Source organism: Taeniopygia guttata, chromosome 7 (genome assembly GCF_048771995.1).
Source record: "Taeniopygia guttata chromosome 7, bTaeGut7.mat, whole genome shotgun sequence".
Taxonomy (NCBI): Eukaryota; Metazoa; Chordata; class Aves; order Passeriformes; family Estrildidae; genus Taeniopygia; species Taeniopygia guttata.
In genome coordinates this window covers 37,712,618-37,738,168 of record NC_133032.1, presented here as the reverse complement: position 1 = coordinate 37,738,168, position 25,551 = coordinate 37,712,618, and the positions used below count along the sequence as shown (strand labels likewise).

Here is a 25,551-nt window from a genome sequence, read left to right as displayed (position 1 = left end):
ACACGATTCCAAAGCTGAATTCCCAATTCCTTTTATTGGAAAAGAGTTCTCCTCCATCCCCTGCTGATTTTCACCAGGATGGAAATGTGGAGCAGTGCTGTGACCCTGAGCACCAAGCAGGGATGGTGGCCTGCACTGACATCCCATTCCCAGCAGGAATAACCCCTCCAACCTCATCAGGAGCACATTTGGCTGTTGGATAATCCTCTCTTCCCATCATTATTTATTAGCAGGAGGTCAGAAGAGATTCCTGTGCTGGAATTCCCCCCAGAACTGTGAAAACTCTGGACTACTCCAATTAATTTGGAAAATACAGCGGGATAAAAGCCATGTAAGCACAGAAAGGAGCAGACCTGGCTTCTGCAGGTATCTCTCTTGATGAGAGGCAATTATATCCCTCTAATTAATTGTTGGCTCATGGCAGTCAAGGTCTGACTTGCAGGGACAAGTCAGAAAGAGGGAAGAAGCCCTGGGATGGGAAGCAGCGACGTGGGAGGACGCAGCATTCTTTTCCCACATGGAGGAGCAGCAGGACGTGTTAATTCAGCTCTGGAATTTCGCTCCCAACCTTTTATGGTGAAAAAACGAGGCTCTCCTTGGACTTTGCAAATACATGTTCCACCCAAATCCAAGCTGTGTGTGAGCTCCTGGCCGGCAGCTGCTCACTTGGATGTGCTGAGCACGGGATATGCAAAAATTTGGGAAGTTCAGCTCCAGGCTCCTGGAGGCTCCCAGGCCGCCCCGTGTGAGCTGATGTCATGGTTTTACCTGAGGACAGCTCCTCATGGCTCTGTCTTGTCTTCCCAATGAAGGAATTAATTTTTAATGTGTCCAAGGAGAGTTTTGGAGGGATTTATTCTCACTCCTGCTGCCAGGTTGTTCCTGAGAGCCCAGAAATCCTGGATCTGGCTGCTTTTGTGGGGTTTGGAGGTGAAGGGATGGAGCAACTTCCTGCAGGTTCCCTTCAATCCTTCTTTGATGATGCACATCCCACCAAGCTGGGAATAAAGTGAAGGCCTCATTTTCTGCAGCCTTCCCATAATTCCTTAATTCAGGTGTAGGAAGAAGAGATTTCCAACCTTGAATCATTCCTGTGGAAACACCTGACAAGAAAAGCAGAGCTAGAATGTGTTAGAAGACCAGTTGGGCTCTTCTGAGTCATTTAATTAGAGCGAGGAACTTTCCCTGCCTATGGAAATCTCAGGGTGGAAAGGGTGTGAAACCTGCTGCAAGCAACACTCGCCTAATTAGCCTCGCTCAGAAGGGAGTCCAAGGCTGTGTGTGACCCAGGGGAGTTCCCACTTTTCCAGGGAAATCTGCTTTAGGAGCTGCTGAAGTGGGAGATTCTCTCACCGTGGTGTGGAAGCCCCACAGTGCCACCACCACCACCACCACCCATCCGTCCATGCTGGTGCTCTCTGAGCTCCAACCCCTGGAAATGTCTCATTTTTCCACACTCCACAGCAGCAGCTCAAAGGAAGCAGAGGAAGGGAGCAAAGCTCTGCATTTCATCTCGCTGGCTGCAGGCAGAGCTGCTGAAAATCCAGGCCAGGGCCCCGGTGACCCAGAAATGTCCTGTTTGACCCGGGGCTTGGTTGAAATCTCATTTTTGTGCTGCCTCCCTCTGAGAGCTCTGGAGAGCGGCTGCTCCCGAAGCCAATCCCTCGTCAGGGCCGTGCAGGAGCTGCTTCCACAATTGGAGTTAATTAGAAATCTGGGAGCGAGGACTTGCTGGAGCAGCTTTTGCTGTTGCAGAGATCGAGAGTTTCCTAAAGTGGAACATTCGCTGTTCTTATTTTTTAGCCCCATTCCCATGGATCTTGCATCTCCCAAATCCCAGAAAAATTACGGTCCCAGAGGATTGATGCAGTCTCAAGCTACATCAGGGAAGGTTTAGGTTGGATATTAAGAAAAAATTTCACTGAAAGAATAATAAAATACTGGAATTGTCTTCCTAGGGAGGTGGTGGAATCACCAAGACTGGACTTGGACTTGGTGCTACAGTCTAGTTGTGGTGTTATGGCATGGGTTGGACTCGATGATCTCAGAGGTCTCTTCCAACCTCATTATTCTGTGATTCTGTGTGATTCTGTGATTTATCCTCTCTGTATTTGCTTTACAGGAGCTCCAGGCTCTGTCCAATCCTCACTTCTCTGGTTGTCTCTGCTTGGTGTTTTCCCCTCATAGATATCCATGGCCATCCTGCTTTTCCCCCCTGAAATTCCTGAGGTTTTTCTGCAGCTCAGAGCTGGATTAATCCCAGCCTGGCACCCTCCAAGCTGCCCAAAAAATTTTGAAATGCAGTTCTGAACTCATCCCCAGAGCTTTATGGTGGGAAATGTTTTGCCTGAGGGAGAGAAAACAATAAAAATCAACGCCCGAGTGCCTGAAGAGTTTCAAATGGCTCCCAAAAAATTCCTGCAATGTTTCCAAGGGTCTGTGCTGCTGTTACTCATTCACACGGGCAGGAATTACAAATATGTGTGTGCAGCCAGGAAAGCTTTGGATCACCGAATATTTGAGGCTTGGGGTGGAATGAAGGGGGTTGGGGGAGGAGAAATTCTATGAACTTCTTCGGGATAATGAATCCATCTCGGTGGTGCTGCAGCCCAAAAAGTTACATTTCTCATTCACTGAGTTTTGTGCTCTTCAGCAATAATCCCGAGCAGCTTTGCCTTCAGGGAAGGGGAGGAATTCAGAGGAATGGGTAAGGACATGCAGTACTGACCTAATCCAGTGCACTTTTCCCTGGAAGCTGCTCCCAGAGTTTGCCTTTGGCCCCCAGCACCCAGAGCTGGGTGAGGAGTGGGGATTACACAATTTCACTTGTTTTTTCCAGCCCAAAAATGGGATGCAAGCAAAAGGATTTCAAAATTCCTTGTGAAATGAACTCCATCCTTTGCCTAAAAATGTTCCAAGTTTACTCATCTCCTATCCATTGCAGAAGCTACATTTTAAAGAAATACTGGAATTTAATATCTTGTTATAAAAAGAAGTGAAACCTGAAAGTTGCAACCTTAACAGAGATCAGCTCAGCAAGTCCCTAATAGCAAATTCCACTGAAATCCAAGAAGTTCTGCAAAACAAGCTGCCTTCAGCATATCAATATTTCTGATGGAAAACCATCCTGTCAGAAAATTTTTATGCTGCTCCAGGCTAGAATTCCCTAACAAACACTTTTCCTGTCTCCCCAGCAACTGGCACTGCTGATCCTGTGTAAGGAATTTCCATAATTAACCTGCAGGAACCGAGAAGGAAATCTTTTTGTCTGCAGAATATTCTCCAACAACATCTAGGAGCCATTTCTGAGCCAAAGCACAAGAAATTCAATGGGATTTCTCCATAAATTTCTATGGATCTTCAGGCCTAGTTTCATATCAGAGTTTAGAGCCAGATCAATGTAATGCAACTCTGGTGCTCCTTCAAATACTAATGGGGCTTTGGAAAAAAAAGAAACCTTCAAAACAATTCTTCCTTGTTGTTGAAATCCAATCCTGTCTTATCATCCAGATGAGGACTCGCAGGCTTTGATCCCTGTGGATAGAAATCCTTCCCAAGATGTTTGTGCTGATTTTGTAGGAGCCAGGAATGCACAGCAGCAGCAGGAATTCAGACAGAACCCCGGAGTTGCAGCTGCAGGCTGGGAACGCGGAGTTTTGGCGTTCCTGCTCGCTGGAGGCTGCTCCTGCCCCACCATCCCAAGGCAGGGAATGTCCTTGAGCTCCGTGGGATTTCATGGGTGGCAGAGCACCCCCAACGCCCAATTTTTTCTTCCTGCCAGTGCTAACAAATCATAAATACGGAACAGCAGAGCCGGATCTGTACCAGATCATTGCACTGTGTTTATCCAGCAGTTTTCCTGCGTTGGATGCCTTTATCCCCAAGGAATCTTTCTGCTGCAGGAGAGGTTTGATCTGAGGTGATTCCCCAGCTGGTGGGAGGAGGTCAGACAGCCACAAGGAACAGCGTGTCTGAACTTGACTCCTCACAAGAATCCCCTTGTCCCATCCCTGGAATGTCCAAGGCCAGGTTGGACAGGGCTTGGAGCAACCTGGCACAGTGGAAGGTGTCCATGTCCATGGCATGTCCATGAAGTGTAAGGTTCTTTCAAACCCAAACCATTCTGGAATTCTCTAAGTGGTCCTGGAGTATTTCTCGGGCTCCTAAAAGATGTTTTCTATTCCCAAAACATGAAGCTTTTCCAGAGGCAGAATTCAGACATATCTAAATAATCCACGTGATTTTTGTGGCTTTTACAGAGCCTCCTTGGCTGTGTGGTGTGAAGAGAAGGGAGTGATCACTTCCCACATGTCCTCACTTCACCAGTGCTGCCGTGGACTCCTGGAAAAATCATTTCTCCACCTTTTTATCCCTCTGTAACGGAGAGAGAACCTCACACCTGCCATCCCCCGTGGGGATAAATGCCTTGGGACAGCCTCTGGATAAGCCCAGGAGCTGCAGGCCCTGCAGGACAGATCCCAGGGCTGGCAGCAGAGATGGCATTCCATCCTGCCTGTGAACAGTTACACCTCAGCCAGGATTTTAAACCACCTCGGCCTCTGTCTTAACATCCTGCCTTCATTAAGGGCTTTAAAAACATTTGGTAAAGCTTTGCCCTCAGCTCCTGAAACTTGGAATAGCTGAGCTTTCATTCTCATCCCAGGCTTAGCACCCAAGGACCTGTCAGTCAGGTGAGGGAGACTCGCTGGTGTCTCGAGCTGATTTTATGGATTTATGCAGTTCTCTCCCAGCGCTGGAGTCACAGCCGGATTTCTAAATGCCAAAATAGAGATTATAAGAGTGTCAAGCTTCATTTTGTTTTCACTTCACAGCTAATTAGCATTGATTTTCATGCCGTTGCTCCTGCATAGTATTCCAGCGACATCACCAAACGGGAGAGGCTCGTTCTCACCCTGCCATCATCAATTTTAAACCCTCCTTGGAACAGAAAGACTTCGGGGTTGGGGTTTGGCAGCCAAAGCTCTGTCCCTTGGCAGGGTCTGAGCCACGCGTGGCAGTGGAGCTCCTCGAAGCTGATTTTTCCCGAAGTGAGAATTCCCTGCTGGGAAAGTAGCAGGAGCTCCTTTTCCAACATCTGCAGAGCGTTAAGCGTTGGGAATGATCCCTTAGCGGGAATTATCGGGTGATTGTGACCTCCCAAACAGGCCAGGCTCATCTGGTGGCATCTTTCTTTTCATCTGTTGAGAAGTCGAACATTGATAAGAGATAACAAATGGGTCTGTGTTGCAGCATTTTTGAGGGAAAGAGGACATGAGTTATGAGATTTGAGCTACTCCAGTCTAGGCCTCAGATTTGGGCCTTGTGAGGCCTTCCAGCCTCTGACGCAGTTGGAAATTAGGAGTTTGTGGTGCAGTTAGAAATTAGGAGTTTGTGGCACAGTTAGAAATAATATTAAGGTGTGATGGGAAGCACTGGGCTATGTGGGTGTGAATTAGTTTAGGTTTATAGTGCAAGGTTCAGGCCACCTTAAGGAAAAGGTAAACAATGTTAGCTTGCCAATCAGAGTGCCTTTGTTTTCGTAAACTATGTAGAAGTTTATATAAACTACCATCTTCTCTCGAATAAAGGGAGAACGTTTGATTAACCACATTGGTTCAGATCTGCGTTTTTGTCCAGTTTCCCGTTTTCTGAGATTCCATGAGGTGCAGGTGTCCCTCAATAGATGCTCGTGGAGGTGACAAAATCACTCCTGGAACAAAAATAACAACAAAATCAGGTGCGATGGTGGAATTAATGCCCATCTTCACGTATTCCCGCTCCCCCACACAGGAAACAAGCATTTCCTAATCCGCAAATGTCCGACCTTCATCCTTGATAAGGTTCTTTTAATGTGCGTTTAGCTGCACACCAGCAGCGCGGAGAAGGGGTGGGATGTGTAAAAATCCATGTTTTATGTATATTATTCAGTATTTTCCATGGATGCTTTAGTGGTTGGCATTGAAGGGAGAGAGATCCGGAGAGCAATTTTAGATTTAAATCATCAAGCAGTTATTCTGAAACTAAAAGCACTTGTTCTCAGCTGGTTTATTGCAGTCATAGAAAGTGCTCAGGCAGATTATTTGTGAGGGGAGAAAAATGTATTTTGATATTCCCATGAAATCTTAGATGGGATCAGGAGTCATTACCACGCCAACCCCAAATTGTGTGTGTGTTATTAATATACACATCATGATTTCTGGGATGGAAAGAGGAGAAACTGTGAAAGGCTCTGATCAGATCTGGAGAAAAATGGGGAATTTGAATGAAGCAAAGCACAAAACTCGGCCCTACAAATCAAAAATCTGGACTGCGTGTGAAAAATCCTGGTGGAAACATCAACCCCCACTGTGTTATCCCCGTGGTTATCGGGATATGGGAAAAGGCATTAAACTTAAGGGTTTGACATGAATAATGGGTTTATGGGGATTAACAGATCTGGAGCAGCTTCTCCAAGGAATTCCAACAAGCTGGCGGCTTCCAAGGATTGTCCCCAGTGCCCAAAGCACCCGAAATCCCTGGGGATGGGCTGGGTGATGTTGGCAGCAAGCAAATCACGCGAGGATGATATCACCAGGAGCTGCTGATGGAAGCTCTCTGCTCACGATGAGTGAGGGTTCCTCGTGCGTTAAAGTTTCCACATTCCAGGCATAGCTGGATGAAAGCAGATTTTCCACAGGAGCTGTGTGAGGGAGATGTCTCCTCCAGGACCCCGGAGGAGACCGATTCCTCCTCAGAGGAAGCCAAAGCACCACGGAATGGGCAGCGTCAGTGCCAGCTTTGGTCCATCTTGCGTCCATCTGTGCGGAGGTGCCTGGTGGATTGATCAGGAGCAGATGTTCACACCCAGCTCCCACTCAGGGTGAACAAAGGGATCTTTCAACCCCGTCTTCTTCTCTCCTTAGATCCAAGATACTCCTTGGATGATGTGTTGGACTCCCAAAGAACTGGAGCTGAAACTCCAGAGCTTGATCCCACCTTCCTCTGCCCATGAGGCTGCCCCGTGTTCCAGTGTGGAGCAGAGGGAAAGGCAGAAAAATCAGGATTTTCTGCCCTTTGGGAAACACCTGAGAGCATTTACACAACTTCATTTTTCCAGATTTATCTCCTGTTCCAATATTGAACAAAAGGGAGAAACTCAGCTTCCTGTGAGCGTTAATTTTTTTCGCTGCTTATTCCTTCCATTCCACCATTTTTCTAAAGAGCTGGTAGACAGCAGGGATGGATGGATACTGCAAAGGAGCAGCTTTTAATTTAAAAACATTTTAAAAAGATGGAAATCTGTCTGCTACAGGGCCTTACATAAAAGCACACAGAGCAAATTTTAGTGTTTTACACGTTGTTTCCAAACAGAAACCAATTCTTTGGAAATGAGTCATTTGACCGGCAAAAGATGTGACACATCAGAACAAACCCCAAAAATATCCGCACGGAATTTTGAAATGTCATTTTTGAGATTCACTCATATGAGTCAGGGCAGCATCTCCCCATGGTCAAACAGGCACGAGCCGACATCCTTTTATCAGGATGTTGTTTTAAAACTTGATGAACTGCTCACGTTTCAGCCCAGAACTGACACGGGCTGGGTTCATGACCTGGGTGACTCAAGGGAAAAAGCCAAGGCTGCACCTTCAGGGAGGCCACCCTTGTGTCCAGCTGCTCCAGCAAAGCCAGAAAGGAGGAGGGAGGGGAGGAAGGCTCTGCTCCAGCGCCTTTTCCAGGGATCCGACTGCCATACGGGTAAAGAGAGGAGCTCTTGAGGGAGATGAGTGCCACGAGCAGCTCACAAACCATCCCTTGTTCGGGGCTCTCCTTTCAGGCACGATGCTCCATCCTCTGCTGAACCCCAGCCAGATTTGCTTGGGGTTGTGTCTAGGAAGAGAAAAAACAGGAGGATGTTAATGGCTGGGAGGCGTTGATCACTCCCTGTGACAGGGACAGCACCCAGGGAATGCCTGGAGCTGTGTCCGGGCATGTTTAGGGTGGATTTTAGGGAAAGGTTCTTCCCCCAGAGGGTGCTGGCATGGGCACATTCCCAAGGCTGCCAGAGCTCCAGGAGCGTTTGGACACTGCTCCAGGGGTGCTCAGGGTGGGATTTTGGGGTGTGTGTGCAGAGACAGGGGTTGGAGCCATAATCCTTGTGGTACCTTCCCACCCAGAGTATTCCATAATTCTGTGTTTTTGTGATATCCCAACACACTCCTTGTGACCATTTTTTGAGGGAAAAGCCTCTTTGTGCACCATCACAAGCACTATCACTTCTTATCCCTCCTCATCCCCCTCATCCCTCCTCATCCCCTGCTCTCCTCAGCTCCCCCCAGCATCTCTCATCCCATCCCAAGTCACCCCCTGAGTGACCCCGAACCACGTCCGGAGGCCGCAGAGCCCCAGATGCCGCCGTTCCCTTTCACACCGCGGACATTTTCAGATAAAATCCATGGCTAAAACCCCACAAGCCGCTCCTTTACCGCCCCCATCGCTCTGAGGGCGCCGGGCTCCCCTCACTGCCCCCCCCGCTCCCGCCTCCGCTAGGCGGCGCACTGCCCCGGCGGCGCGCGCCGGGGGGCGTGGCCAGCGCGGCGCGGGCGGTGATTGGCGGGCGCGAGGTTATAAATAGGGGCGGGCGGCGGGGGGACAAAGCAGTGAGCGCGGGACCGGCCGGCGGGCGGGCGGCGCGTCCGCGGCTCTGCCTTCTTCTCCACCGCAGCGGCTTTATTGTGTTTTTCACGTTATTTTTGCCCTTTTCGCCAGGAGCCCGGGTGTGGTTTGGTTTTTGGCTGGGTTTTTTTTTTTTTTTTTTTTTTGTCCTCTCTTCTGTTGTGGCCGGCCGGAGGGACTAAAGGGGAGATCAATGAAGGAAAGAAGAGCGAGCCAGAAGTTATCGAGCAAGGCGGTGATGGATCCCAACCAGAACGTGAAGTGCAAGATCGTGGTGGTGGGGGACAGCCAGTGCGGGAAGACCGCGCTGCTCCACGTCTTTGCCAAGGATTGCTTCCCCGAGGTGAGCGGGACGGGGCCGGGGTGGGCTCGGAGGTCGGAGCCGGGGTGAGCTCGGAGGTCGGAGCTGGGCTCGGGGGTCGGAGCCGGGCTCGGAGGTCGGAGCCGGGCTCGGGGGTTCGGAGCCGGGGTGGCGGCGATGGTTGCGGGTTTGACCGTTCTCTGTCTCCCGGCAGAGCTACGTCCCCACCGTGTTCGAGAACTACACGGCCAGCTTCGAGATCGACACGCAGCGCATCGAGCTCAGCCTCTGGGACACCTCGGGTGAGCGCTCCCGTTCGCATCCCCGGGATTCGGTGTGGGGGGATCGGGAGGAGCGGCTGGCTCTGAGAGCTTTTTGACAAAAATCTCAGCTGTCCTTGCAGGATCTGCTTGGTTTGAGGGTGTGGGCAAGGCTCCGAGAAGCGGTTTGTCAGCATTGCAGGGGAATGTGTTCTCACCTGCCTGGCTGGAAGGAGCTTTTTGGGGAGATTCGGGGGTATCTTGGCTCCTCTGCTGCCTGCAAGCCCCACTTTGCCTCGTAGGAGAGGGAAAAGGTGTTTATGTGCTGATGGTGAATTATTTCAGCTCGCTTTGGAGCTCCTTGTTTTTTTACAAAACACAGCACTTTTCTTCCCGGTGTTCCACAGAGTCTCTAAGGCCTGGAACGGCTTTTAGGGAAAACCTGTAGAATTTATCTCTGAATCTCTGGGATGCAGAGGGAACCATCCTTTCCCCCATCAGGCTCTCCATTCTTCCAGTTTTACCTGGAAGAAGCCGGCTCAGACGCCTCCAAGGTTGAGGGGTTTGGTGTTTGGCTGGCTCTGCTCACATGTTGAGACAGGAGCTCCTCTAGATCCGCCTGTCGTTGATAATTTGGATAATTGGGCTGCACTTACAGCCCAGGGGGGTGAGGGAGCACCCCAAAATTGCTGCCTCAGTGCTGGAGAGGAGCGTGGGGAGCCAGGGTGGCTCTGCCTGTGGAGAGCTGAGGATGTCCATGGGGGGAATGACACCCAGGAACCATTACCAGAGGTGTGGATCAACATCATCTGCAGAGCTGATTGGCAAAAAAAAACCTGCAGGAACTTGGCAGAACACGCAGTCCCTCTCTGTCTCTGTGTAGATGGCTCGTTAATGCTGAATTTGGACCCGGCAGTTCCTCCTCAGTGCGACAGCAGCTCTCTTACCAGGAATGAAAATGTTAATCCCTGTTTAAAAGAGGAGTTTAGGCGGCGGGTTGGCTTCCCTCTTGCTGTTGAGGAAATGATTCCAAATTCTTGCAACACGATTACTGGGAAAAGGCAGCCTCTGCCCACAACCAGTATCAGCTTTGCTCTGAACTGAATTTTTTTTCTTCATCTTATGCCAAGTGAGACTTGCAGATTTCTGGAGTATGTCTGGTTGGAGCTTTCATGCTGATTACTAAGCTGGCTGGAACTATGGAGCAAGGGCTTATTAAAAATTATTAGTTATTTTGGAAAATGTTATCTATATTAACATACAACACGCACGCAGGCTGGACGTGGGAAGGTTTGGAATTTGTTTGTCAAAGGCTGGAAACACCCATGGAATGAAATATTCCCTAGCACTTCAAAAGACAAAAGCAGTGGAAGAAAAAACACCTGCCAGCCTTTGTCCTCTGTCCTGGAACTCAGAGAAAATGTGGTTGAGTCAGAAGCTTGAGACCAAGTGGGTGATTTGTCTGACATCCCGGAGTGAAGAGGAAATACTTGAAGGACCCAGTGCTTGGTTTTACAGAGTGTTCCTGAGTGGATCCTGTGGCTGTGGGACTCTGGATGAGGAATTTTGGCTCCGTGGAAACAGCATCCCTTCTCACCCAGTGCAAAAACCCAACTCTGCCCAAGCCCATTAACCCAGAGCAAAATCTCATCAGCAGATAAGACAGCAGAAGATAAGGGAGTGCTTTAGCCTTATCTGAAAGTCTTGGTAATTTAATTTTTACAAGTCTTTGTCCTGCTCTTCTACTGAGTTAGAAGAGATGTCTGAATGACATTTTTAAAGCAGGACTAAATCTAATTAACTTCAAAAGATGGCTGATCATTGCAACACGGGGGAGGTGATGGCTGCAGGTTTTGTGGTGCTTGAATATCTCTTGGGAGGGGGGAAAGATGCTGTTTAATTGCGTTTTTTTGCAAAATGCTGCAGATGCTCCCAAGATGACTCAATCAGTATTTTGTATTCATCTTTAACTCTTTTTTTACTGGGAACATTTAACAGCCTTGCCAATTAGTCCCTTGAATTAAAATTGATAATTAGGTTTTGCAGTGAATCCTTTGGAAGGATGTGCTGCCACCTCCAACTCCTTTTTTGCTCACTGGGAAAATCAGAAAAGCTGTGGCCATTGGTTGAATTAGTTGTGTGAGGGTGAGAACAGGCCCTGCTGCCACAGTTTTGGTTTATAATTCTTTCTGCACTAATGACAATAATGTTTTTTTACCAGAGAACTTCTAGGTGTCATGCAATTGCTAGAAAATTTAAAATGCAATGGGGAGTTGTTGTTGCATCTTGGATTTGCCCATAGGAATATGGGACAAGTAAGAGTGGAATGGAACGGGAGGATTCATTATTCAGATGTTTGCTGGTGCTGTCTAGTTCTGCAAGTCATTAGAAGGATTTAAATTAGCCACAGCATTAAGGGAGGCACTTGCCAAGTAGAATTTCAATGGGGTTTGGGACTACCAGCCCTCTCTCAAAGCAGGAATGTCTGGTTGCAATCTCACTACACCATAAATTACTCTGCTCTGTGGTAACATGTGGCAGGCTTGAGCTGCTTAGGAGCTCTCCTTCTTGTGTGAGGTGGAATATTAAAAGTTTCTCCAGGTTAAAAGCTTCATCTTGTACTTTCAGGGCAACTGTGAAGGAAAAAAAAAATCTGTATTAGTTGCCCTTATCTACCATCTAATCTGCATTTATCAAGTTTTTTTTGGCTCCTTTGATATTTATATTTCTCGCTAGGACAACAGCAGCTGTGGCTTAGAAATACCATTAATTAGGTGTACATACCTGTGTCTCCCTAAAATGTGTTTTAGGGGGTTTCTTTATTGCCTGAACCGTGGCTACTCCAATAAAATAATTCTCAACAGGGTCAGAAATACTTACAACTGCTGGGGATTAGCAAGTAATTAAATCCAGAAGGGCCTTGGAGCTGAGAGCCAAGTTGGTTTTGCTGTGATTTTTGACTGTATACAATGTACTCAGTGTCCATAGACAAACAGAAATAATTGGAAAGTTTCGTGCTGAAACCTTTCAGGAGAAAGCTGAAACTTGGAGGAATTAAAGTTGCTAATTCCTCAAATTCCCTGGCAGTAACGATGGCAAAGGAAAAGTCCAATTGCTGTCTTTGCCTCCCAGAAAATTCTTGTTAAATTCTGGTTTTAATTGCCCATTTTAGCAGGGTTTTCTTATTACTTTTACAAGGGAATTCATTAGAATTGATACCTGGGAATGCCAAGTGCCCTCCCAAAGTTTTCCCTCGGAGGTGTGATCCTATAGAAAACTGAATATTTTAATATATCTTTGCTTGGTGATAAGCTGCACTGAAAATCCATCTCAGCCATCCCAGGTTTATTTTGTTTTTGTTGTTTTTTGGGTGGTTTTTTTTGCTTTTTTTTTTGTTTTTAAGGAGGAAAACCATCAGCACTGAATCAGCTCCTTGGAGCAGGCAGTGTTTGCTGTGTTTTCTGTGATAATTAGTGAGCCCAAGGCTTTGGGAGTGAGAATGCTGCTGTTCATCTGTTGTTCTTTCACTTGACTGGGCTCCAAAAGGCTCCAAAGCCTAATTCCTGGTGGCTGCTTGCTGCTGTGGAAATAAGAAAATCTTGCCTGTTACTGAACCCTCCTGGTGCCTTTGCATCTTCCAGCCAAACACTGATCCAGCACCTTCAAGTGGTGCTAAGCCACCCAAAATTTAAATATTCTTCAGCTTTTAATGATGTAATTCTGTTCTTTATTAAGATAGCAATATTTAAAGTTAGGCTTGGCATCCCCTCTAAACCAAACCCAACCATATTGCTGGGGAGGGGTTTTATTTCAGTCTGAAAGCTGAATTTCTCTTGGACTCTGCATGAAACATAAAGTTTCAAAGGCAGACCATCCTTAATGTTGCAAATATTTTTTGGCTGAAATTATTAAAGCTGACAAACAAATTTTTAAAAAAGGAGGATTGCAGCTGGAGTAAATGTCCAGCACAAAGAAAAATGAACTACAGCCTTATCAGCAACTCCTTGATAAAACTGAAAAACCACCCATGTTGTCCTTGCCAAAAATGTTTTATTTTGCAGGAACAGAATCCCAAACACAAATAGGCTTTTTTTTTTTTTTTTTTTTTCTCTCCCCACAAATACCATGGCTCCAGTTCCACATTCTCCTTCTGTTTTCGAGGGTTGGCACAGCTTCAAATCTGCGAAGGAACATGAAAAAAAAAAAGAGGGAGCAGCCTGGCTGGGCTGTGCTGGAGTTGTCTGTTCAGACTTGAGCCAGCCTCATTCCTGACATTCCTGCCTTCTGAGGGTTTCTCTGGGCAGAGGGATGAAAATGCCAGCTTGAATAGGCCTGCACAGCGAGGGCTGCAGCCCCTCTTTATTTGCACAGGAATAAAGGTTTGCTTATAAATGAGAGCAGGAAATTTCCTTTGTGGATCCTGCAGCTCGAGCAGTTGAAATGGGCTCTGTTTGTTCTGCCACACACCAGCCTGTAGAAAAGCTGGGGAATATCCCTCCTAAGCTTGCTAAAAGTGCTTTTATTCCAGCTCAGCGTCTGAAAAAGGAGAAATTCAAAGGAGGGGGGAAAAGAAAAACCTTCCAAGCAAAGCAGCTCCAGCTGCTGGGGTGGGAAGGAGTTTTGGGGCTGGAGGTGGGGACTCTGTGAGCACAAATGCATCTCCTGGACATAAATGGGATCCCTGGAGCTGCTGAGTGAGCCCAGAGGTATTTATTTGTGTGAGGAATGAGTTTCTGGGTGAGGCTTTGCTGAGACTCCTTTCTAGCCAGCACCCATTAAGGATTCCCTCAATCCTGCCCTTGCTTGCTGCAGCTCAGGGAGACTTGGCAGTGCTTTTATGTCACCCAGGTGGCTCTCAGTGACATTTTTACTGCAGTTCCTCTGTGTCCAGGGCAAATAACCCATCCCTGGGGCTGCAGGGCAAATAACCCATCCCTGGGGCTGCAGGACAGGCTGTAATAGCAGTGCTGGAGATAGTGGGGTGTAATTAGCAGTGCAAAATGCTCATTGATAGCTGCAGTGAGTAGTTAACTCCGGGTCACCTCGCTGAGATTTGTTCCCAACGTGTCATTTGTGCTGAATTCAGCTGAAGTGGGGTGTGAAGAGCCTTTTCTGACAGCTCTGTCAGATTGACATCATTTACAGAGATGAGCATTCGAATTAAATCCTTCTCCCGTTCACCAAATTACCTTCTGCTACCTACTTTGGTAATGCTTCACTCTCCATGTGTTATTCCTCATTTCAAAAACAACATTCCTGGGATTCTTGCCTCCTTTCCCGTGCAGGAGAAGCTTTCCAAGTGAAGTCATCTGCGAGCCCTTCACACCATTCCCTGTGCAGCAGCCTGAGCTGTCTGTCAGGGAAAAACCTGAGCCATTCCTCTAATCCAGTTAATAACCAGAGACCTTGCAGCCAATTAGTCCTGGAGAGCTGGGAAATCCATGGGATAATGAGCTGATAACCCCCCAAACTCCTGGAAACTTGGTTCTTGTGGTGGGTGTTCCGTGCTGTGGTTTAGGGTCTGCTGTATTTTAGGATTTACAGAAATAAGGATGTGGGATGGCTGAGAAAATGAATTTTAAGTTGTCCAAGCCCTTGCCCTATTGGGCCACTGAACTGGTTTCAATACCCTTTTAAATGCATTAAGAAATGTATTTTCCTTGGGAGGTGAAGCTCAACCAAACCTAATGGTGGTTGAGTGACTACGACTTTTTAGAAAAAACAAAATTTTTTTTTTTTTTTTAAATTTATTTTTCCCCTAGCCAGATTCACTAGATGATTAAAATAGAGTTTTTAACTCTGGACAGATTTTAACTCTTCACATCATGATAGGTGTTAAAGAAAACAGAAAATCCCTTCACAGGCCTGCAAAGTAAAACAAGCACAAAGAGCAGTACTGTACCTACATCTGTTCCCCCAGATTACTAAATTAGCTTTGATCTTGTTGATAAAAATCTGGTTTATGGGCTAAACATAAACATTTATTGGTTTACAGATTAATGAGGCTTTTTGTGACAAATAACTTGCATGCCTGCCTACAGGATTGGGATTTTTCCCTGCTGGAAATCTGTTCCTGCAACAAGTTTTTTAATTTGAAGCAAGAGTTTCTTCTGAACACTGCCAATGTGACAACTAAAGATGCTTTTTGCACTTGGAGCTATTTGTTTTAAATTAACTGTTAGACAAATCAAAACTGGGGAATTTGAAATCTGCTGTAGGAAAAGCCTCTTTGGGGTTGGAGGATTTGTTCCCCTCCTGGGCCTTAAATTTGGGCTGAGGCTGTTTCCATCCCCTTGGGAGCATCCAAAACTGAGGAATTTGAAATCTGCTGTAGAAAAAGCCTTTTGGGGTTGGAGGATTTGTTCCCCTGCAGGTTAATGCTGGGCTTTAAACTTGGGCTGAAGCTTTTCCATCTCCTTGGGAGCATCCAAAACTGAGAAATTTGAAATCTGCTGTAGGAAAAGCCTTTTTGGGGTTGGATGATTTGTTCCCCTGCAGGTTAAACTTGGGCTGAGGCTGTTTCCATCTCCTTGGGAGCATCCAAAACTGAGGAATTTGAAATCTGCTGTGGAAAAAGCCTTTTGGGGTTGAATGATTTGTTCCCCTGCTGAGCTTTAAATTTGGGCTGAGGCTTTTCCATCTCCCTGGGAGCATCCCGAGTTTTTGGTGGGTGATGGATCACGGGGGGGGCTGTCACTGAAAGCCTCTCCAGGCTGTCTGAATGGCTGTAGGAAAAGGAAAACAGCAATTAATGAAGATTTTGTTTGTTTTCCCTGCAGGCTCTCCTTACTACGACAACGTCCGCCCACTCTCCTACCCTGACTCCGACGCTGTCCTGATCTGCTTTGACATCAGTCGCCCAGAAACCCTGGACAGTGTCCTAAAAAAGGCAAGTGTTTGAGCAAGCCCTGAGCACACAGCTCTGCTGGAGAAGCTCATCTTGAAATCCCTGCAGGAGTTCTGTTCCTACACTGGAAACTTCCACTTTGTTTCTTTAAATGGAGCGATGACAGGAGGCTGCTTTAATTTGAGGTCATTTGTTTGGAAAGGGGTGGATGTTAATTGAAAACAAAAATTCTGCTAATGGACACTTGGAGCTGAAGGAAATTCTCATTCCTCAGCCCTGAGACAGCAAGGAATTGTTGAGGGTGGTGTGAGGTGCTGTATCTCAATGTTCCTGTAACAAGATTGGGAAACTTCGCTGGGTAAAAATTGAATGTTTGGATTTCTGCCACGGCCTTACGCAATTTGTGAGGCTGACACTGGAAGGAGCAGTGACAAATGCCTCTGGAAGCCACCAGCAGAGCTGGCAGTGGCACAGAAATGCAGCCCTGCCCCAAGCCCTCCGTGAGATCCCTGATCCCAGCTTGTGTCAGACTTCCCGCCAGCCCAAACACGGAATTTTCATAATCTGTGTTTGCAGGGTGGTCCTGCTCCTCTCCTGGCTGCTGACCATGACTCTGCTTCACAGTGGGTTTGGGCCTTAGTGACCTGAAGTTCCTCTTTTTTTTCTGAGGCTGGGACCAGTGATTCTTCTCTCACTGGGATAAAAGTGCTTTACAATGCTCTGAATAGCCTGCAAAAAATACTTCCAAACTACTCTGTCTGTATCAAAAAGCATCCAGAACTGTGGTTTTTCTGTCCCTGTTAATGCTGGTTACTTAATCCTGCAAGAGATTTTTCTTAAAATGCTTTTTAACCCAAATTACAGCCTTAAATTTTAGGGAATATCATGGTTGGATTATGCTGTGAAGTTTTTGGCTTTGAGTTCCCAACATAACCTTGCAGAAAGGTGAAACCCAGTGAGTTTATCCCAGTTTCTGTCTGAGGGACTCCTTGCTGGTTCACCTGGGATGGATTTGTGTAGTTTTAGGGGTGAGAATGCAACAATAAAACCACATTTAGCCCTGCTGGTGTTGTGGTTGTACAAAACTGAAGGTGGGGACACATTTCTGCACTGGCTGGGGCTGGGTGTGGGAAACAGCAGCTCTGCAAAGTCTTGTGGGTAAATAATCTCAACTCATTCCCTCCTGATTAATAAGCCACTGGAATTTATGAGTGTGTGAGATAGGAAGATTTCATCCTTGACCAAGTTTCTGCTGGAGCTGATGCCTTCAAAAAATTACCTTGAAGGCAAATCCAACCATTACATAAAAATATTTCAGCCTGGGACATCAGGACTCATTAAAGTTGTTACCATGAACTGTTGAGTTTTATCTTTTTATTTTGTTAGGGTTGGGATTAAATGTGTGAGATGGTATTTTTTGTTTGGATTTTTATTAGATGTTTTTATATTACTGTTTTACAAACTGTGAGTTCTACAGCATTTTACTTTAAAAAACTAAAAGTGGAGTTCTAATTCTTTTTTTACAAGGTTTTTTAAGGGTAAACTGTCTAATTAAGAAATTATTAAATTATTATTATAAAATAATAATCTTAAATTATTTTTATTTTTAACTTAGTAACTAACTACTCATGGCTTGTAATATGGATTTTTTTTATCTAATTACACAATACCACCCAAACTCATAAAGAAGGACTAACTTTTGTCTTAAAACTTTCTATCTTGTTTAATATATATTACTATAGTCTAAAACTTTAAACCCTTAAGTTTTGTAATAGAAAACTTACGCTTTGATTTCTGAGGGGTTTGATTTTGATTTAACTTACAAGTAATACTATGTGATATTACACACTTCTATTCAAGCTACACCCCTATAATTTTATGTTATTAATCAATTTTAGAAGCCTTCTCAGGTCAAACGCAGCGCTCTCTTGGGGGTCTGTCAGCACAGAAAATCTGAATTTCCCAGCAGCTGGGGATTAACAACAATTAACAACTTTGAATTTTCCAGTGGAAAGGGGAAATCCAGGAGTTCTGCCCCAACACCAAGATGCTCCTGGTGGGCTGCAAGTCGGACCTGCGCACCGATGTCAGCACGCTGGTGGAGCTCTCCAACCACAGGCAGACCCCCGTGTCCTACGACCAGGTAGGGGCCACCTCCTTTTCTGTCCTTCAGGAGGGAAAAAAAACCCTTTTCTGTCTCACTGTGACCAGCTTCTCCCTCATGATAACACCAGTGCAGCCTCAAAGGCAGGTTTGCATCTCTGGTGTTGGGTGGAGGTGGGTTTAGAGCTAAAGGAAATCCTGCAGCCCCACAACAAATCATAAAATCGTTCCTTTAAACGTCATAAATCGTCTTTTTTGGTTGCGAATTGCTTTTTAGGTGAGTTGTTAAAAAACTTCCTGCTTTTCAGTGTAGCTAAAAGGTGACACATCCTGTTTATTCAGTGACAAATTGGTAAAATTGCTGTCTGCAGACTTCAGGTTTGAATCATGACGTTATGTTGGAATATAATCTTAATAATAATCCTTTAAAAACCCCTTGTCCCTCCTTCTGAAGGTGCAGCAACACCAGAAGGCATCTTAATTCTTGATGAGTTCTTTGCTCTTGGGGAAGGGAGAAGTTTGGAGCCAGGCATTAGGGGAGAGAAAAGGGAAAGGAATCAGGTCATGGGGGAGAGCAGGATGTGGGGAGCAGGGAAACTGCTCTGAGGTGAGCTTCCCTTTATTACTCACATGTGTGTGATCATTCATGGCAGCTGAATCACCCCGTGGCACCTCCAGGAGCCACCTCAGTGTTTTTAGCAACCAGTTTGGGATGGTTTATCCCTCACGTTTTCCAAAGCAGCAGCTGCTGATGTGGGGATGCAGAATGTTTAGGCTGGAAAATGGCAGGACTTCAGTGAAATCAAGTCTTTCCATGAGAGTGATCACAACTCTGCTGGCAGGTGGATTTTTTTTCCCCTGGATTCCTGTACCCACAGGACACAGCTTCTTCTAAAATTCCCCTGCTGGAATGGAGTCAGAGCTTTCCCATTGCTCTGAACTCCAGCGGGAAGGACAGGCTGGTGACACCCTGCTCCAGCCTCCCAGCTCAGGCAGCTCCACCCCAGCAAACATTTCTGGGGCTCAGCTGAGATGTTTAACTGTGTGGAGGGCTGCTCCCACATGCTCCTGCTGCCTTATCAGCCTCTCCCCCTGCCACTGATAAGGGGATGCATCACTGCAGGGCAAACAGGATGCCCGGGGTTGGTGCCATCAGGCTGGCACTGAGCAGCCAGGAGGGGCTGGAGGTGGGCACGGGGCTGTGTGAGGAGTGGCACCTCAAGGATGTGGTTGGATTTTGTAACTTTAAATAAAGATTCACCCCTCAGAAATCAAAATTTCCTTGGAACAACTCCTGCTTTTTTCACATAATGCTGTGTTGTGTTCTGTAGCAAAATCAAGGATGTGGTTGGTTTTTGTAACTTAGTAAAGATTTGCCCCTCAGAAATCAAATTTCCTTGGAACAACTCCTGTTTTTTCACATAATGCCGTATTGTGTTCCTGTAGCAAAATCCACCGTGGGATCCTGGGCTATTGTCATCTGTCACGTGTTGGGTTGTTTGCCTTGTGCTGCTGGAATAAATATCCCTGCTTTGACTGCTTAAAATCACTAAAGAAGGTCTCCTATAACCCCTCATTTAACTGTTTTCCCCTTTTTTTCCCTGTTCCCTATCAAGAAGTTGATAGAACTCTCCCATAACACATTTCCCTAAGAACTTTGCCCTCTTCCTGGAGCTGGAGCAGGGGCTCTGCTCCAGCTCAGGGCAGCTGCTTATTCCTTTAGGCACAGAATTTCTCTTTGGAGATTTCAGCTGCCAGATTTTCCAGAAAATTCCCATATTCAAGTTAAGGTGAAACTGCTGAAAAGGCCTGGCTCAGTTGTTTGCAGTCACTGAGCTGCTTTTCTCTCCCAGTTTGTGTTTATCAGCACAGCAGATAATGCTTGGACACTTGTTTAACTCCTCCTGCAAACAAATCTCTGTTTGTTTTCCTGAATTAGCTTTGGCTTTTCCAGGGAAACGGCACTGAGCTGGAATGGTGAGGATTGCTGAAGATTTTGCACAACTTGGTATTGATCACATGTTCCTTTTTCCCCTCAGGGTGCAAATATGGCCAAACAGATTGGAGCAGCCACATACATCGAATGCTCAGCCTTACAGTCAGAAAACAGTGTCAGAGACATTTTTCACGTCGCCACCCTGGCGTGTGTGAACAAAACAAACAAAAACGTGAAACGAAACAAATCTCAGAGGGCCACAAAGCGAATTTCACACATGCCTGGCAGGCCAGAACTGTCCACAGTGGCCACGGACTTGAGAAAGGACAAAGCCAAGAGTTGCACGGTGATGTGAAGGAGCTGGGATTTCCTGGAGGAGGAGGAGGAGGAGGAGGAAGATCCAGGAGGGGTTGGAGCTCAATGAAGTCACAGCCACAGGGTGTTTAATGAGGGCTTTGCCAGTGCTTTCATGGAGACTTCTCCTGCTGCGTGAGACTGTACTTAAGGACTGAGCAGCAGGAAGAAAAGGCTCTGAGAGAGGTGGCATCAGGAATTTCTGTTGAAGACAATGCCAAAAAAATAATAATAATAAAAGGGAAATCGTTTGAATGTGCTGAGAGAAGAGAGAATGATTGGGAAAATTACCCTGCAAAGGAGAGATGTCATGGACAGTGCTTGTTTCTTTTAGTAACGCTCTGCTCCTGGATGCTGCCACTTTGATTTCATTCAAATAATACTTTAATGGGATTTTTCTTTTTAATGAAGACGTTATTAATACGCCCTTCTCATTAAGGAACTATCCCCGTGACCTTAGAGTTGGTTTTCCAAAGGATTTGATCTCATTTTTTTTAGTAGCTGATTGTGAAAATGGAGAGGATACCGAGGCCATGTGTGTCACCTAGAGGAAAATTTTGGGGAAGTCTGGAGTTTTGCCTTGCTGATCCACGGTGGGGATGAAGACAAGCGTTTGAGGATTCCCAGAATTTCCGTGGAGATGAGATGGATCCAGTTGGGGGGGGAGGGAATGGGGGCAGAGCAGCCCTGCAGGGCTGTGACTCGGCTGTTCCTCTTTGTGGTTGTGATGTGGAGTGGAATTGGTGCCCAGTCCTGGTGTTCTGTAGGTTCAAGTGGGAGGTGCTGAGAGCTGTGATGGCAAATGATTTCGTGGTTTCCAGCCCTGATCATTCCCTAAGCCTTACTGCCCACCTGGGGAAGCCCCAAAAACCCCCTTGGGCTTCTCCCAGGAGCTGGAGAGCCCATGGATCCCGCAGAAAGCTGCAGGCAAATTCTGGGATGTGGTTCTCTGCAAAATATACAAAAATACCCCTCAAAAACCTGCAAATGAGCCAGCAGAGCCTTTTGTGGTGCTCCTCGTTTTGGGGAGGAAACGGGGTCTGAAGAACTGTGAGGCCTTAAGGGGTCCCCAGTGGGAACTGGATACTGCCCTTAGTTTTAGGATTAACACAAAAGTATCCAGCCCCCAATCCTGAAATGGGGTGAACTGGTTCAGTCCAATCCCTTTTTGCTGTTACACTGAATTAAATCAGCCTTTTTCCAATGGTTTGCAACTCTTCCTGACTCACCAAACTTCTCCCAAAGGAAGGAGACAAAGCTCTGAGCAGGCTGGTTTGTGCTTGTGGAGGACAAGCATTTCATTCCCAATGGTGATGCTTCATTTTTGAAGTGTTTAAAAGCTCTGTTCACTCGTGCAAAGGTAAAGATGAACTCATAATTAAATCTCAGTTCTGTGTGTTCCCAGCACTTTGTTTCATCTGAGAAAAGAAGACAAATCTCACTCCCATTCTGGTTATTTCCCACAAATAAAAAAAGGACCATAATAAGCTTTTAACTGATGCAACAGTGCTCTTAGGGCAGTATTACAAAATAGCTGGTAAGTGCTTCTTTCTGTATTTAAATATTGTGGAAAAATAAGTTATAACTGTTATAAAGCAGGACATTCATTACTTTTTTTTTTTTTTAATTGTTGAAGTCACTTTGTATGTTTGGTTAATGTTTTCTGCAGTATTTATTAAAATACTTTTTTTTTCTTTGAATTAAAAAATGAAAAAAAGGAATTTTCTTGTAGTGGAAATGGCCTTTGTGTGGTAGTTCATGATGAATAATTGTGTGTTTTGGGGCATAATTGTACTGGGGTTTGAATAGGAATCTTTCTCTTGCAACAGCCTTTTGGGCATTAAATTTTCCACTTTGCTGTGGGTTCCCTCCCAGAGTTGTTTCCCAAAAATGCCAGAGGCAGAGTAGCAAAGCAAACACGTGGGGGTTGCTTTGCTTTCCCTCTCAAGCTGAATTTTCACATTTTCAAATTCAGCTTGCAGGTTGTTCTTTGCCAGAAAAAACTCATTCCCAGCTGAGGGTTGTTCCTGATGCTGGCACTGCTGGGGAGATCCTTGGAATTCTGAGTTCTCCTGGCATTCCTGGGTCCTGTTGGGACACAGAACCTGCAGCTCATCCTCCACTCCCAAGGGCTTTTTCTGGTGCCAGTCCAGGCAGGAAAGGTTGGAATTGTCTCCCATCTCAGAATTTTATCTCAGAATTCCCAGCAGTTGTTCATCTCCCTGTTCCTTGGGGCTTCTCTGATGGTTCTTTTCTGTTCCCAATGAACAGCTCTGTAGCTGCTGTAATTAATGAGTGAGGGGTTAATTAATTACCCAAACTCTCCCTGTCCTTGCCATCTGAAGGTGCCTTTGGTGTTTCCATCTCTGCCAGGTCGAGGAGCCCAACACAGCTCATGGGTCACTGATCCAAAACTGAGCCAGCAGGAAAAGCTCCACTCCTCCCTTCCTCAGAACCTCTTTCCATAAAGGATTTTCCCCCAATTTATGGATCCTCCAAGATCATTTGGGGAAAATTAAAAAAAAACTCACGTGGCAGAACATTCCTTGTGCCAGATCCTGAGGATCAGGATCCAAAGTCATTTTGGACACTTTAGGACCTGCTGGGAATATGAAGGAGCTGAAGGGGCTGCAGGGAAATTTTTAAAAACTTAAAAATATTCTGTTTCAGCTTTTAAATTGGCAGCAGCCACTGTTGCAACTCCAGCCTCTGCATGGCTTTTTCAGCAAAGCTGGCACAAGAGTGGGATGAGATGGAGAATCCCTGGAAAAATAGGTTCATAAATCTTTTAAGGGGTTTGGAAGGAAGAAACTAAATGAGCTGAGATTTAATTCCAGGGCTGGAATTCCAGGACAGGGGATCCTGGACCTGCCTTGGCGTGTCCCAGAGGGGCAGAGGATGCCAAGTGCTCTGCCATGAAAATGAAAAATGAGCTGGGACACCTCCAGGGAGCTGGGACAGGAAGGGAGAGAGGAGAAGGGAGGTTTTGGGCGCCATTTCACAGCGGCAAGGCGAAATTTTCTGAAATTTGCCAAAATTTGGCGCCAATTGGTCCAAAATGGCGGATCCCCTCACGGGGCTGGCGCCATCTTGGCTGCTGCAAGTGGATGGGGAATCGGATCAGAGGGCGTAGGAAGGAGGGTTAGGTTGGGGCTCGGGGTGGTGTCACCTCGGAGCTGAGGACAAAGTGACAGCAACCTGCTGGGAAAAGGGCATGGAGCCCTTTTTTCCTACAGCTCTGTGCCTTCCTGGCCTGATCCAGAGTGCTGGGAACGTGTCCCTGCCTCAGGAATGTGTCCCTGCCTCAGGAATGCGCTGATGGCATCGTGCTGCACCATTTTCCAGAGAACAAAAGCAGATCCTGAGGCTGGCAGGGCATTTTCTGCCCCCAAAATTGAGACCTCCCCAAGGCAGGGAGCTGGAGATGGATGTTGCAGTTTCTCTGTTTTTTCAGGTTACTCCTAGCAGAGGAGCCATTAACCTCATCCTGGCTGGAGCAGCTGCAGATTGGGATTTAGGACTTGCCTCAGAGCAGACCTGGCTCATTTCTTGTCTGGCGTGTAGGGAAATCTCCCCGTGCTGCTGCCAGTGCTGGTGGGAGCAGCATGTCTGTGATGTGGGGATGGGGCTCCTGCCTGGCACAGCAGCACGGGTTTGCTGAGCTTGGTCTGCTCGGGAGGTTTTGGTGCCCTCTGCCCAGCTCAGGATGAGTTTTGGTGCTCTCTGTCCTTCTCAGGATGAGTTTTTGTGCTCCTTATCCTTCTCAGGATGAGTTTTTGTGTTCCTTATCCTTCTCAGCATGAGCTTTGGTGCTCTCTGCCCAGCTCAGGATGAGTTTTTGTGTTCCTTATCCTTCTCAGGATGAGTTTTGGTGCTCTCTGCCCTGCTCAGGATGAGTTTGGTGCTCCCTGTCCTGCTCAGGATGAGTTTTGGTGCTCTCTGTCCTGCTCAGGATGAGTTTTGGTACTCTTTGACCTGCTCAGGATGAGTTTTTGTGCTCCTTGTCCTTCTCAGGATGAGTTTTGGTGCCCTCTGCCCTGCTCAGGATGAGTTTTGATGCTCCTTGTCCTGCTCAGGATGGGTTTTAGTGCCCTCTGCCCAGCTCAGGATGAGTTTTGGTGCTCCTTGTCCTAATCAGGATGAGCTTTGGTGCTCTCTGCCCAGCTCAGGATGAGTTTTGGTGCTCCTTGTCCTAATCAGGATGACTTTTGGTGCTCTCTGTCCTGCTCAGGATAAGTTTTGGTGCTTTTTGTCCTGCTCAGGATGAGTTTTGATGCTCTCTGCCCAGCTCAGGATGAGTTTTGGTGCCTCTGCCCTGCTCAGGATGAGTTTTGATGCTCCTTGTCCTTCTCAGGATGAGTTTTGGTGCTCTCTGCCCAGCCCAGGATAAGTTTTGGTGCTCTTTGTCCTGCTCAGGATGAGTTTTGGTGCTCTTTGTCCTGCTCAGGATGAGTTTTTGTGTTCCTTATCCTTCTCAGGATGAGTTTTGGTGCTCTCTGTCCTGCTCAGGATGAGTTTTTGTGTTCCTTATCCTTCTCAGGATGAGTTTTTGTGCTCCTTGTCCTTCTCAGGATGAGTTTTGGTGCTCCTTGTCCTTCTCAGGATGACTTTTGATGCTCCTTGTCCTGCTCAGGATGACTTTTGGTGCTCCTTGTCCTAATCAGGATGAGTTTTGATGTTCTCTGCCCAGCTCAGGATGAGTTTTGGTGCTCTTTGTCCTTCTCAGGATAAGTTTTTGTGCTCCTTGTCCTTCTCAGGATGAGTTTTGATGCTCCTTGTCCTTCTCAGGATGAGTTTTGGTGCTCTCTGCCCTGCTCAGGATGAGTTTTGGTGCTCTCTGCCCTGCTCAGGATGAGTTTTGGTGCTCTTTGTCCTGCTCAGGATGAGTTTTTGTGCTCCTTGTCCTTCTCAGGATGAGTTTTAGTGCCCTCTGCCCTGCTCAGGATGAGTTTTTGTGCTCCTTGTCCTGCTCAGGATGAGTTTTGTTGCTTTTTGTCCTTCTCAGGATGAGTTTTGGTGCTCTCTGCCCCGCTCAAGAGGTGTTCTGGTGCCACTTGTTCTGTTTTGGAGGTGTTTTCATGTTCTTTGTCCTTCT

The 25,551-nt window shown here is 46.6% G+C and overlaps 1 protein-coding gene across 1 annotated transcript; it reads left to right on the top strand.

The window, feature by feature from the left end:
- The first annotated feature begins 8,634 nt into the window (after window positions 1-8,634).
- RND3 (Rho family GTPase 3) lies at window positions 8,635-22,177 on the top strand. Its single transcript, XM_002198716.7, has 5 exons — window positions 8,635-8,998; window positions 9,171-9,258; window positions 15,996-16,105; window positions 18,072-18,206; window positions 20,206-22,177. The coding sequence occupies exons 1-5, from the start codon at window positions 8,849-8,851 to the stop codon at window positions 20,455-20,457; spliced, it is 735 nt and encodes a 244-aa protein (XP_002198752.1). The 5' UTR covers window positions 8,635-8,848; the 3' UTR covers window positions 20,458-22,177.
- The last annotated feature ends 3,374 nt before the right edge of the window (window positions 22,178-25,551 follow it).

Coding starts and splice junctions, on each gene's coding strand:
- RND3 (XM_002198716.7), top strand. CDS start 8,849: ATGAAGGAAAGAAGAGCGAGCCAGAAGTTATCGAGCAAGGCGGTGATG. Junction 8,999..9,170: donor CCAAGGATTGCTTCCCCGAG/GTGAGCGGGACG, acceptor GTCTCCCGGCAG/AGCTACGTCCCCACCGTGTT. Junction 16,106..18,071: donor TGGACAGTGTCCTAAAAAAG/GCAAGTGTTTGA, acceptor TGAATTTTCCAG/TGGAAAGGGGAAATCCAGGA.